This window comes from Microcaecilia unicolor, chromosome 2 (genome assembly GCF_901765095.1).
Source record: "Microcaecilia unicolor chromosome 2, aMicUni1.1, whole genome shotgun sequence".
Taxonomy (NCBI): domain Eukaryota; kingdom Metazoa; phylum Chordata; class Amphibia; order Gymnophiona; family Siphonopidae; genus Microcaecilia; species Microcaecilia unicolor.
In genome coordinates, this window is record NC_044032.1 from 518452969 (window position 1) to 518466121 (window position 13153).

Genomic DNA, 13153 nt, shown 5'->3' on the forward strand with positions numbered 1-13153 from the left:
GTGGGGTATTGTGCCAGTTGCAGGTAGGGTTGTTTGGGGGTATGGGATAGTTTGTGAGATAATGGGGCAGTTGCAGGTGGCTATATTTTTATGGGACGGAGCAGTTTGTGGAGTGCTGTATCAGTTGCAGGGGGTAGTTTGAGGGGATGAGACAGTTACGAGGTGTGGAAAAGTACGAAATTCCACCTTTTCATCCCAACAAGATATCCCTTCATCTATACAAAGATCCTCAGTTCCATCCAACTCATATTAACCTTCTGGCCATGCACACTGGCAATGCTTAGATATTATACAGCGTAGAAATCATGGTTTAACTCCCAAGCCAAACTTTAATTTCTCAAGACACAGGGGATGCTACAGAGACCATTTCAAAAGATTCTGGGAGGAAAATATTTCAGTCAATACTTGCACCTAGTGGCCAGACTCAAGAATGCATATATACCAAGATCAAGATGGAACTGAATACTGAAGAGCTTCACGGAAATGGGGATCATAGGATTCCCAAGGGGATGGAAGAAGTTGCTGCAAGATTCCCACGTGAGTGTAGTCAAATATCTAGTGAAGCCAGAATGAGACTTGGAAGGCACCAAGTGAGGAAACTAGTGCACCAGACTGAGGCTTGGAATGTCCAGAGAGGAGCTGAAACACCAGACTGAGGTTTGGAACACTCATTGGTTTAATAGTGAATACCATCCAAAAAGCCATGGGAGGCTGTTGGGGTCAGGAGGAAATGGAAGGCTGTGAGCGAGTAAGTAATAGTGTTGACTCCAGTGGGTATGGATCTTAGCAGGTACTGGTGGGTATGAGTGAAATTTCTGTTCCAGTGCAATAAGGCTGCTAACAGGATACATAGTCACAGGACAGGGTTGATCCAGTCCTAGCTTTACCCTGTTGCATGCAGGAACTTGTAGTTCCGATTCCCCCATTGTATTCCCTAAGAAAAGGAAGACAAGTCCCTGCATGCAATGGGGTAAACCCAGGACTGGATCAACCCTGCCTGCGAATCCGGATCCAATTGCAGCCTTACTGTGCAACTCTCTACTAAAGATGTCCCTCTAACAGCTGAGCTACAGTGAGGGAATGGGGTAATCCTGGACAGTTCTAAATGAAGGTTCAGGGTAGCATGGTTCTAATTAAAGCTGGAAAACCAAAACACCACACAAGATTCTATCACCTTTATCCCTGTCCTGCCCAAATTTTATATTTTTAGCACTCAAATACATATAATTCAGAAGGAAATATTTGCATGTAAAAGTTTTGGAAAGCTTTTCCTACTTCAGTTCTCAATGGTAGTGATGCCCAAATAAATTTGAGTATCAGTGTTGTGCCTTTTATCATATATCTAGGCATCACGCTTCATATTAAATACAAATCATGCTTCATATTAAATACAAATCAATATATGCATCTAGCTTCTCCTACATCTGCATGCAACTATGGAACGCACTACCGAATGCCATAAAGACAATGCACGATCTGATAACCTTCCGGAAGTAACTGAAGACAAACCTATTCAAAGAGACTTATAACAAGAATCCTTCATAAAAGACTTGACATCAAAAATGCACCAGAATAAATCAACACTGAACCCTTTAATCTGGTTACTTTATTCACATTGATATTATTGAACGTTATACCTTGTCCTTGTTCTTATATACCTGTTATGAACTATTTATTTACTTACTTCTAATTCACTTGATATTTTATTTATTTACTTCTAATTTACTTGATATTTTATATACCTTAATTGTAACACCACTCTGTACTTATCATTCCGTTAATGGTGATCGACATTGCGGCATAATGTAAGCCACATTGAGCCTACAAATAGGTGGGAAAAAGTGTATTAGGTGCTATGTTCAGTATTTAAGTTCCACAAATGTAGTGTGTGCCAGACCTCTCTGTTCAAGCTTTCCTCTTGTGAGGGAGTCTATAGGAAGTTACTGCTCCTCCTTCCTTAACAGCACCCCCTCACAGTCACAGAGCCACTAAAAGAGACAGGCTACAGAGTAGGGAGGAGATGACTTTCAGCAGGAGCACAGCAACCCTCAGTACAGCTCAGTCAGGGAGGCCCAGAGGAGAGAAGAGAACCCAAGACAAGCCTTCTACGCAAAGTGTCAGTGAAGAAGCTCTACTCAGATAAGACAAGTTTATCTTGGAGCCCTGCTGAAAACTGTGACTTTGGAACACACAGCCATGTCTGGCCCAATTGTGTTGAATTTTGAAAGACAGAACTTTTAACTCTGGGACTCTAGGCAAGAGACAATCTGTTTGTGCTGCCTTTTGAAAGACAGACTAGTGCATGCCGTGGTGCTGCAAAAGAAAAGAAGGCCATGGGAGAGAACTTTATGAACATAAGAACTGACTGTAGGTGTGTTCATTTTCTCCTGACCTGTGAAAGAACAGGTCACTCTATTCCCTACACATACATTTTTATTTCACATTTAAACCTCTCTTGGGACTGTATGCTCCAGGTCCACCCTCGCTCACACTGCTATACCTGTTTTGCCCATGTTTCCATATCTTCACCATGATTTCAAAGTCATTGCCCCAAACTGATCTCTGCTTTCCTATACCATGCCTTCACCACCCCTACTTCTGTGTGAGTTTACCTCATTTGCAGAAAAAAAACATCAAGTAACAGTGTTTAGTGTTGGATCTGTGACTTTCGGTTGGCAAAGAGGCATATTTTCAAAGCACTTAGCGTTCCAAAGTTCCATAGAAACATATGGAACTTTGGAAGGCTAAGTTCTTTGAAAATATGCCTCAAAGTGTTCCATTATTTCATCACTTGGAATCAAGAATCCTTTCTTGTGAAAGTGGTGAAATCCGTTTCCTTTTTTTTTAGCTTCACAGGATGCCCCCATCTTCTCTTGTAGTAAAACGATTGGGTACACTGACACGTGTATTGTAATGAAATCCCTTTCAATATCTCTCCCCTAAGGAAAATAGCTCTGTTTTGGTTTGTCTTCCACAACTCTTCAGATATTGAAGACTCCTATGATGAAGTGTATCTCCTTTATGTAAGACTACTAGCTAGTTTCAAAATATCAGCTTTCCTTATGTCTTCCTTTTTTTTTTTTTAATCAGTTCACATCTCCTAACTTTCAATTTTGCCCTGACCATTTTATTTCTTGCATGTTTATTTGCTTTAAAAAATACTCTAATTTTAAAAATTCCCATAGATCTAATTTTCATGTATTTATGTTGTATTCATATTTTGCATGTATATTCGTGATGCTAAGGTTAGTGGTGATTTAGGCTTCAATGCAAACTGATTGCTAAAGGAAAAAAAATTGACAGTTATACTAATTGAGGGTCAAGATGCAATGTTTTTCACTCTACTTTGGATTTAAATATAGAGTCACATGGGAGTATTTTAACCTTCATCTAGGACAGTGGTTCTGAACTAGTGTGCCATTAAGAGCCGAGAAGTATGTCACCAAAATATAACAAGACAGCAAGTCTGCACATTTCACATAATCACCACACAGGCCTGTAGACTAAATACTGCAGGGATCCAGGTACTTAAAATCCCTGTCACATCTTCATACCATTACCTCCCCTAGCCCTAGCTTGAAATGTGGGATCTTGCCCGTTCTCCTCCTCCAGCTCTCTATGATCACAAGGTGCAGAGTTCACATTTTGAAAGGGGGACTGACAGAGGTTGGGAGCAGTTTAGGAGAGAAAGCGAAGGAGTTTGCGTTTGAGAATGTGTGTGACAGAGGACTGGCTGGTTTTATCATCTGAGGGGAGGCCTTTACCATCCCCGCCCCCAGAGACGGTCCCCTTGCCTATTCAATGTCACACACGAGCTTCATCTATCAGGTGTGTCAAGACAGAAAAAAATAAAATAAAAAGTGTCAATCTAGAATATAATCAAGTTAATCAGAAAAATAAAGCAAGACTGAATGAGGTTCTCTCCTCTTTCAACCTGTGTAACTGTTTCTATGCTTTATCTAAAAACAAACAAAACGACTATGTATCCATTTTAAACAAACGTGACCACCACAACCAATTCATATTTTCCACGTGTAAAACTCCAGCACATGACTGCTTACATTAATGGCTATGGCAGCCTATTCAATTTTCTTCTAGGTGAAAATGGGAGTTGATCGCAGATATGCGATTCAGGATACTGCATCTAAACCACAAAGTGCTTTGCAATTTACTGTGCTTTGAATGTTCAAAGCCCTGAATCTTAGACACAAAACAGAGTAGCATGCAGGTACATGAAAGGATTCCAATAGCCAGCAGCTCTCAAATTGGTATCAGTTACAGGTAACAGACCAATAAAAACATAAAATTTACCATATATACTCAACTACAAGTGGATCCCATGCATATGTCAAGGGCAGTTTTAGATCTAAAAATGGCCTAAAATCCTGTCATTCATGCATAAGTCGAGGCTCCCCTCCAGCCCTCCACTAGACCACCATCTCCACCTCCCTCCCTTCCACCTCCGGAATCTACAATTATCCCTATTTCCCTCTGTCAGCCCATGGGTTCAGCATTTCAATCCCCTCCCCCCATCACTCTGTACATTCAAGAGTAGTTTCTAAAGAGCAGCAGCAATCCTCACAGGTTACTGGCTGCCAACCCTGGCACACTCTCTGATCCATCCCACCCACTATGATTCAACTTCCTGTTTTGCGGGACAGATTAGAGAGCTCTGCCTCCATGGTAGGAAGCAGGCAATACAGAGCGGGGGGGGGGGGGGGGGGGTACTGAAAATGCTGAACCTGTGGGCTGGGAGAGGATGGAGAGAGGGGACAATTTTGGATCCTGGAGGTGGAAGGGAGGAAGAGAGAAGTGCTAGAACCATGCTGCCAATGGGATTGGGGGGAGCAAAATTTTGTCAGCCTCATAAATAAGAGACGACCTTGTTTTTTTGAGGGATTTTTAATGCCAAAACTTCTTGATTTATAGTCGAATATATACAGTAGTATATTTCTGACAACTTTCAAGAGCTGTGCTTGCTTCATCAGGTTATGGATGATGTTGCCTGAATTACAGGTAAACTGCAAGTGTGTTCAGGCTCTTTCATTCTAGCTCATTTTCCACCTACCTGAATGGAGAGTAGCTCTCAAAAGGTTAGTCATGTATGTATTAAACTAAACTAATCCAATAAAAAAGTTAACACCTGCAAGCTGTTTCTTGGCATTTATTTCCATGTTGCCAAGTGAATAAAGAGGACAACCACAACACTTTTACCCAGACTAAAATCCTGATTATCGCACAACCAGAGAAGAAAGATGTACCCAGCCCCTTAAACATTTCAGTGCAGCTGTACACCTAACACATGATCTTATCATGATTCAGACCCATCATAATACTGTGTGCAACCCTGGAGCATTCGGACCAAACAAAAAGGGTAATTTCTGTAACGGGAAGAGTTATGCAAACAAACCAAAGATGATTTTCTTTAAATAATGAATGCAGTAACTTTTGATGTGAACAACTATTTAATTTTTTATTAAAAGCAGAAAATAAAATCCCGCAAGCAACAGAGGGCCGTCATGAATAGTTCATCACTTGATTTGAGGCTTTGGCTAACAGTTATTCTGGATGGGCAGAAAATTAGAAAAAGTTGCTTCAGGCTTGTGCAAAGTACCCAAGAGACCAAACAGGGGAGACACACATATAGCAATGAATTTTGGACCCACCCCGCTCTGGGTTACAGTTTTAATTAGCAGCTTCATTTCCCTATACATAAGTCTAATTGTTCCTTTTCAAAAATGCAAAGTCAAGCAGGTGACATTGGTCCTCTTCACTAGGTCAAGGAAAATACACAGAATGTGTGAGTCTTGATGGTGGTACAAAACACGGGGAAGAAGAAATACTGTACCATTCACATGTGCTCTGAAACACTTATCCAATTTTCCCAGTTTATTCAGCATTTATTACCTCGCCCTTTGGGAGCCCTCAGAGCAGTTTACAATCTAAAAGGAAAGCAGGGAATTGACAGTTAAAAGGAAAAAAAAAGACAATTGAGGAGGACATTATACAGTAGGATCAGGGGAAGAACTACAATCAAGATAGTAAAGGGAGGGGGTGGGATAAAACAATAGGGACGCTCCACTGTAAAATGGCCATCTTTTTCAGACATGCAGAAAAGGATTACTTGTAAGCCTCTGCGGATAGCTAGGTTTTGAGTTGAGCTTTAAAATTAGGTAAAGTGGGTAGAAGCCTGAGTGAAAGAGGAAGGGCATTCCAAAGATAGGGTCCTTGCACGGAAAAATTCTCCGATGTGTTCATGAATTAGAATGCGATAACTGGGAATGATTAATTAGTTTTGTGGAGAGGAACGTAATGTTTGGTTTGGACAATATGGAATTAGAAGTTGAGACACATATAACGGTTCATTAACAAATAAGATTTTGAAGACTAGTAGCAGAATTTTAAACGTAATGCAATATGTAATAAGGAGCCAATGTGCATCTTTGAGGTGAGATGTGACATGATCAAATTTCCTAATCTTAGTTATTAGTCAGATAGCTGTGGTTTGTGTAGTCTGGAGACGGTGCATTTCTTTTACTCTAATGCCTTGACAAAGGGAATTACAGTAATTCAGTTGCGTTATAACCAAGGAGTGAACTAGGGTATTAAATTCAGATGGGGATAACAAGGATTGTATGGAACAAATTAACTGTAGTTTGTAAAAGCAACTACGTACTACCAGAGAAATTTGAGGACGGAAAGAAAGCTCAGAGTCTAAGAGAAACCCAAGAACATGAACTGTATCCATCTAAGGGACCGGAAAGCCTAAGAAGAATAATGGGTACAGGTAATTGTGAGTTTATTGCTCTTGAGAAAAGAACAAATTTAGATTTTGAAGGGTTTAACACTAGATGATTATCATGAAGCCAATCTGTAATCAATGTTACTGTAGTTCAGAGTGGTGACTTCTAGAGAGGAGCAGGAGTTCAGGAGAAACAGAATTTGGGTATCATCAGCATACACATACATTGTGAGACCTAGAGTTTGTGCCAGAGTTAGAAGGAGAGCAAGAAAGATGTTGAAAAGTGTTGGTGAAAGAAGGGATCCTTGAGGGACTCCTATTCTGGGTTTAAATGTATTGGTGTGGAACCGTTAAAGGTCACAGTATATGTGCGATCGGTGAGAAACAAGGTAACTCAGTCTAAGACTGTATCAGTGATACCTATGGAGTGAAGACGATGTAAAAGAATAGAGTGGTCGACCAAATCAAACTAGACTGAATCCTGAGATTGTTGATGACTTCTTATTCATCCACAAATTTAAAAATTATAACAGTGCTTCATAGGGCATATTTCTCCCCTCTAGCACGCACAGAACAGGTTGTATTTTGTACCACTGGACATTTTAACAGGATGAATTAGGATTCTTGGGGTAGTAGAAGTCAGCTATTGTTGGGGTTGGAAGGTTAGAGGGGGGTGGTGGTGGTGGTGGGAAGGTTTATTATAGTTGCTCATTTTATACTTTGATAAAAAGATTTAAATATAAAATCATAAGTGTTCGAGGCTTCTACAAATGAGAACAGAGCCCACGGGGACAGAACCTGCGGAGATGGAGACCAATTTTATCCCTGTGTCATTCTCTAGTTATTTTATCACGTCGGGTTATTTTAGCATAGGGGATGGGCAGAGATGGGGAAGATTCCCTGCAGGGACAGGCAGGGATGGAGGAGATTCCAGTGAGGACAGTTTAGATTCCAACGGAAATGGGTGAAATTTCTCTCCCCATGCAACTCTCTAATTCAGCAACACTGTCCAGTTAAATACCACTGAATATCAGTGGATAGCCCTGCACAAGCGAGCTTCTCCCACCCAGTTAAATTGCTTTGAATACCGACCCCCATAATGTCTAGTACACCCTTTTAGTCTAGAACAGCCTTTTAGAAATCTACCCTATTGTCCAGTCAAGTAAGAGTCTTCCTGTACAGATGCTAAATGTGAAACAGATCAGTCTACTGGTGAACTGAAGTGGAAAGTTTGCTGCTGTGGTGCTTAGCATAGGATGTGTACACCCTGTACTAACTCGTGCCTCTTTTTACTGAGGGAATCAGAAAAGACATTGCTGAATAGAAAAATCCTGATATCAGTTTAGAGTAAACTACTTTTTTTAAGTAGCATCAAAATCAAGAAAGCTCCATCTAATTCAACACTTGTGATAACCACATTTTATTAAATTGTTCAGCCGACCCCTACACTTCCAGACTAACTACTGTACAGCAAAACTTCCCAAATCTATCCCAGTGACCTACCCACAGCTACTGTGGTTTACAAGAAACATCAATGAGGATGCATGAGATAAATATCTCGTGTATACATATCTGGTATATTCATTATGGATATTCTGAAACCTAATTGGCTGTGAATCTGATCAGGTACTACTACTACTACTTAACATTTCTAGAGCGCTACTAGGGTTACGCAGCGCTGTACAAAATAAACAAAGAAGGACGGTCCCTGCTCAAATGAGCTTACAATCTAAAGAACAAAATGTCAAGTTGTGCAGTCTAGATTTCCTGGGTAGAGGTGTAGAGGTTAGGTGCCGAAGGCGACATTGAAGAGGTGGGCTTTAAGCAGAGATTTGAAGATGGGGAGGGAGGGGGCCTGACGTATGGGCTCGGGGAGTTTGTTCCACGCGTGGGGTGAGGCGAGGCAGAAAGGGCGGAGCCTGGAGTTGGCGATGGTGGAGAAGGGTACTGAAAGGAGGGATTTGTCTTGAGAGCGGAGGTTACGGGTAGGAACGTAAGGGGAGATGAGGGTCGAGAGGTAAGGAGGGGCTGCAGATCGAGTACATTTGTAGGTTAGTAGCAGAAGCTTGAATTGAATGCGGTACCTGATTGGAAGCCAATGAAGTGACCTGAGAAGAGGGGTGATGAGAGTGTATCGGTTCAGGCGGAAGATAAGACGTGCAGCAGAGTTCTGAACGGACTGAAGGGGAGCATAGGTGGCTAAGTGGGAGACCAGTGAGGAGTAGGTTGCAGTAGTCAAGGCGAGAGGTAACGAGAGAGTGGATGACAGTTCGGGTGGTGTGCTCAGAGAGGAAAGGGCGGATTTTGCTAATGTTATAGAGGAAGAAGCGACAGGTCTTGGCTAACTGCTGGATGTGCACAGAGAAGGAGAGGGAGGAGTCGAAGATGACACCGAGGTTGCGGGCAGATGAGACGGGGACGATGAGGGTGTTATCAACTGAGATAGAGAGTGGAGGTAGAGGAGAAGTGGGTTTGGGTGGGAAGACAAGAAGTTCGGTCTTGGCCATGTTCAGTTTCAGGTGGCGTTTGGACATCCAGGCAGCAATGTCGGATAAGCAGGCCGATACTTTGGCCTGGGTTTCCGCAGTGATGTCAGGTGTGGAGAGATAAAGCTGGGTGTCGTCGGCATAAAGATGATACTGGAAGCCATGAGACGAGATCAGGGAGCCCAGGGAAGAGGTGTAGATAGAGAAAAGAAGGGGTCCAAAGACAGAACCCTGAGGGACTCCAACAGAGAGCGGGATAGGGGTGGAGGAAGAGCCATGAGAGTGTACTCTGAAGGTACGATGGGAGAGATAAGAGGAGAACCAGGAGAGGACAGGGCCCTGGAACCCAAAAGAGGACAGTGTGTCAAGAAGTAAGGTGTGATTGACAGTGTCAAAAGCGGCGGATAGGTCGAGGAGAATGAGGATGGAATAATGACCTTTGGATTTGGCGAGGAACAGGTCATTACAGACTTTGGATAATGCCGTTTCTGTCGAGTGAAGTGGGCGAAAGCCAGATTAAAGCGGATCAAGGATGGTATGAGAGGCGAGAAAATCAATGCAACGGCTGTGAACCGGCGCGTTCAGGTACAGGAAACAACAGTCAATTAACAATTCTGCTACAGACTGCAAAGGAACTCTTCCATGTAACATATCAGAAAAACAAACAAAAAAAAGATAATAAAGCACCTACAGTAAAGTTCACTAAAAGATCTTTTAACTAAGCTGCGTTAAGCACTAGCACATGCTTACCCCAGGTTAAAGTGGATCACATCAAGACATGTTTTGGATCTGTACAGGCAAATATTGCATTAAAAAATGTTTTGCAATTTTTCTGACAGGGAGTGTTTCTACACTAATCAGTTAACACATTTACATTAATGCGAACTGATTAATGCAAGATTAGCATATAAACCCTTACTGCTTTTAAAAAAATGTGTGTGTAAGTGCTCATACACTAATGGCAAAATTAGCACATGAACCGTTTTCCAGTTGTGGTAAAAACGACCTTAGTGTGCAGGGAAAGACCCATGCAAGGGCGTGGTAAGACCACTTTTACACCTAAGTGCTTTATAAGAACTTTAAGACTGTCCCTGCAACTCGCAAAACACACTAGTTTTCCAGCACGCAGCTTGCCTGGAATAGCAACTGGCCCATTCCATCAAAAGCATGAACAGAAGAATAGCCACACTGGGTCAGATCGAGGATCCATCTAGCTCAATATCCTGCTTCCAACAGTGGCCAGCCCAGGCCACAAGTACCTAGCAAAATCCCAAAGAGTAGCATTTGTCCAGCATCTGTAGACACTAATTTGCAAATACTGGTTAACAACCTAACAGATGATACAGACAGAGCCTCTCACAGTATAAAAAGGCATGCACGCTATGCACAAACACTGACATATAAGGTCATCTACAACGTATGGTGGGACGAGCATTGATACTTACAAGGTGAGGGTCTGGTTGGGCAGGGTGTGTGGGGGCGGCGGACGGCTCAACTCCAGGTTGCTACACACCACCTTGCGGGGGTCAGGTCCCGCCGGCCTCCCGCCGGTCTTGGGCCTCACATCCTGTTTACAGCCGGGGGGCAGGAGAGAGCCGGAGCCACCGAGTCCCAGCAGTAGCAGCATCAGCAGCGCGCCCGTGCCGACGGCCGCCATGGGGCAGGGGGAAAAAAAAGTCCAAACTCTGCACCGCTAGTAAGAGCGCTGACTGGTTGGGCTGGGAGCAGCGCTACGCGCACAGTCTCATCCCAGCGACCCCTCTTCGCCTGCAGGGCGCCACCACCACTACCTCCTCCTTGCCGGCCGCTCTCGTGCTCCTCATGGCGCGGCTCGGACGACCTCGGCTACCGCCCCCCGCTCCTTTGTTGCGGCTTGGAAGGAATTAAAACTCCAGCTCCCTCCAACTCCTCCTCCTCAGTCGACCTCCGGGGTGATGCTGCGATTGCGAACTGACTGACCGAGGACCCCACCCACCTCCGGCCTCCGCACCGCCTCCGCAGCCTGGACGATGCGCCTCCCCCACTCCCCAAACCTGCAGGCTGCAGTTACCACTGCACCCCTCCCGCCCCCCCGCCGAGACGTCACACTGTACGGCCGGCCACTGGAGGTGCGCGCGCTACAGACGGAAGCAGAGAGGGTGGAATGTGGGGCTCGCGCTTGCCGTCCAGCTTGTGGTTTAACCCCCTCCCCCGGGATCTGGTAAGGTTGGACACCTGTTAAAGGAGGAGCAGGCGAAGCGTTCTGAAGGGTTTTTGCGCTGTGTTAAGCATTAGCATCCACAGCCCCGTGCAACGATAAGGATAGCTGTGAAAAACAAAATCCCCTAATTAAAGTTGTAAAAAATTCAGTAGTCGGTACCCCACCTAGACTTGGGGTGGTTCTGAGTGAACTTTTGATATCAGAAAGACCGGTGTTCTCTTCGCTACACCCCCATCATGGCCCCTTCAAGTCTTCTCCTTTCTGCTCCCACCATGGGTCTTCCCCACATAACTAGGCATTTTTGGCTCCAGATGGGGAAGCATATTTTAATATTTAGGCAGTCGCGCTGATCCTTACTCTTTTTCTTCCTCCCCCTTTACACTAGGGATAGGCAGCCAGGCCATTCATGTCTTTTTTTTTTTTTTTTTTCCATTTCAGAATAAATGTCATATGAATACTGACTCTTCTTAAAGAATGAGCCCTCTTATTAAAAAGTGCACACTGTGAAAAGAGTGCAGTTTGTCCCAACAGTGCACACATGCCCAAACCATCATGCATGTCTGCACCGTTAAAAAAGAGTGTAATCTCTTTACACATGCACCAGCTTCTGTATAGGTCACCCAAATTTGGGTACAGATCTCAGATCTGTAAACGAAGTAGTCAATTTGGTGCTAACAATCAGTTATTGGAGTTAACAAGCACTTAATCGGCAGTAATTAGGAATTATGCATGGAATTATGCCCTATTCTATAACATGTGTACCTAAATTTCATAGTGCACAACTCCAAAGGGTGTGTGGCTGTGGGAGGGGCATGTGCAGGTCAGGAGCATTCCCAGAATTTAGGCCTGATGTTATAGAATACCTGGATTTGTGCACCTAACTGCCAGTTGGGTGCCAGCATTTGCATCTCCGGCATAAGTGCCCGCACCCAAAATTAGGAGTGAAATGCAGGCCAAGGTAGTATTCTATAAAGGGTGCTCTGCATAGAGCACCCTTTAGAGAATACTAGCTTAACGTGGATCATCCCGGCACCTAACTTTGGAATGTATTAATTCTAGCCCATCAAAAATGACAACCCATCTGTTCTTTGCACTGATCCCAGTCCCTTTTCACTGTCTTCCCCTTCCTTCACCAATCTAAATAATAAGACCAGTGGTATGTTAAGATCCTTTAGAGATGCTAGTCTTTGGCAGTCTTTCACCATAGAACAAGACCCATGTGGATGAGGTGACCAAATAACATTATGACAAGATCTTGACGACAAAGAGTCTATCTAGTTGGCATGGATGATTCGGGAGAAATACAGGGGGTGGATCCTTGATACAGCCAGTAGGTGCAACATGACTCATGTTGGAGCTGACATCATCATATAAGACAATTTTTTTTATTTCAGTTAAGAATTGAGCACATTGAAAGTACTATATATGATTTGGTGGCATTTAAAAGATGAAGAATAAAATGAGAAAAAAATATGAAAAAGGATCAGTGGCAATTTGGAAGAATCATTTTGATGGATAAAAAGTGAATCATTCCATCTGTCTCTCCACTGAGGTCTTTAAAAACATTTTTTTTTCATATATAAATTCTTACACATAAGCTTGTTATTTGGGATAGATGTGGTTCATTCATTTTGAGCTTATGATAATCTTAGTATAAGTAGTCTGAATATCAGTTTATCAACATTAGCCCACAGCCATTAATAGAAAATAGGCCATTTTATGACT

General features: G+C 43.2%; 1 protein-coding gene across 1 annotated transcript in view; it reads right to left on the minus strand.

Annotated features, from left to right (window-relative positions):
* The window catches only part of ADGRA3 (adhesion G protein-coupled receptor A3), a 203271-nt gene extending 192086 nt beyond the window's left edge, over window positions 1–11185 (minus strand). Inside the window, exon 1 of the mRNA XM_030191235.1 lies at window positions 10674–11185. Within this exon, the coding sequence (XP_030047095.1) occupies window positions 10674–10885 (212 nt within the window). The 5' untranslated portion in view covers window positions 10886–11185. The remainder of the gene's footprint in view (window positions 1–10673) is intronic.
* Window positions 11186–13153: the final 1968 nt, after the last annotated feature.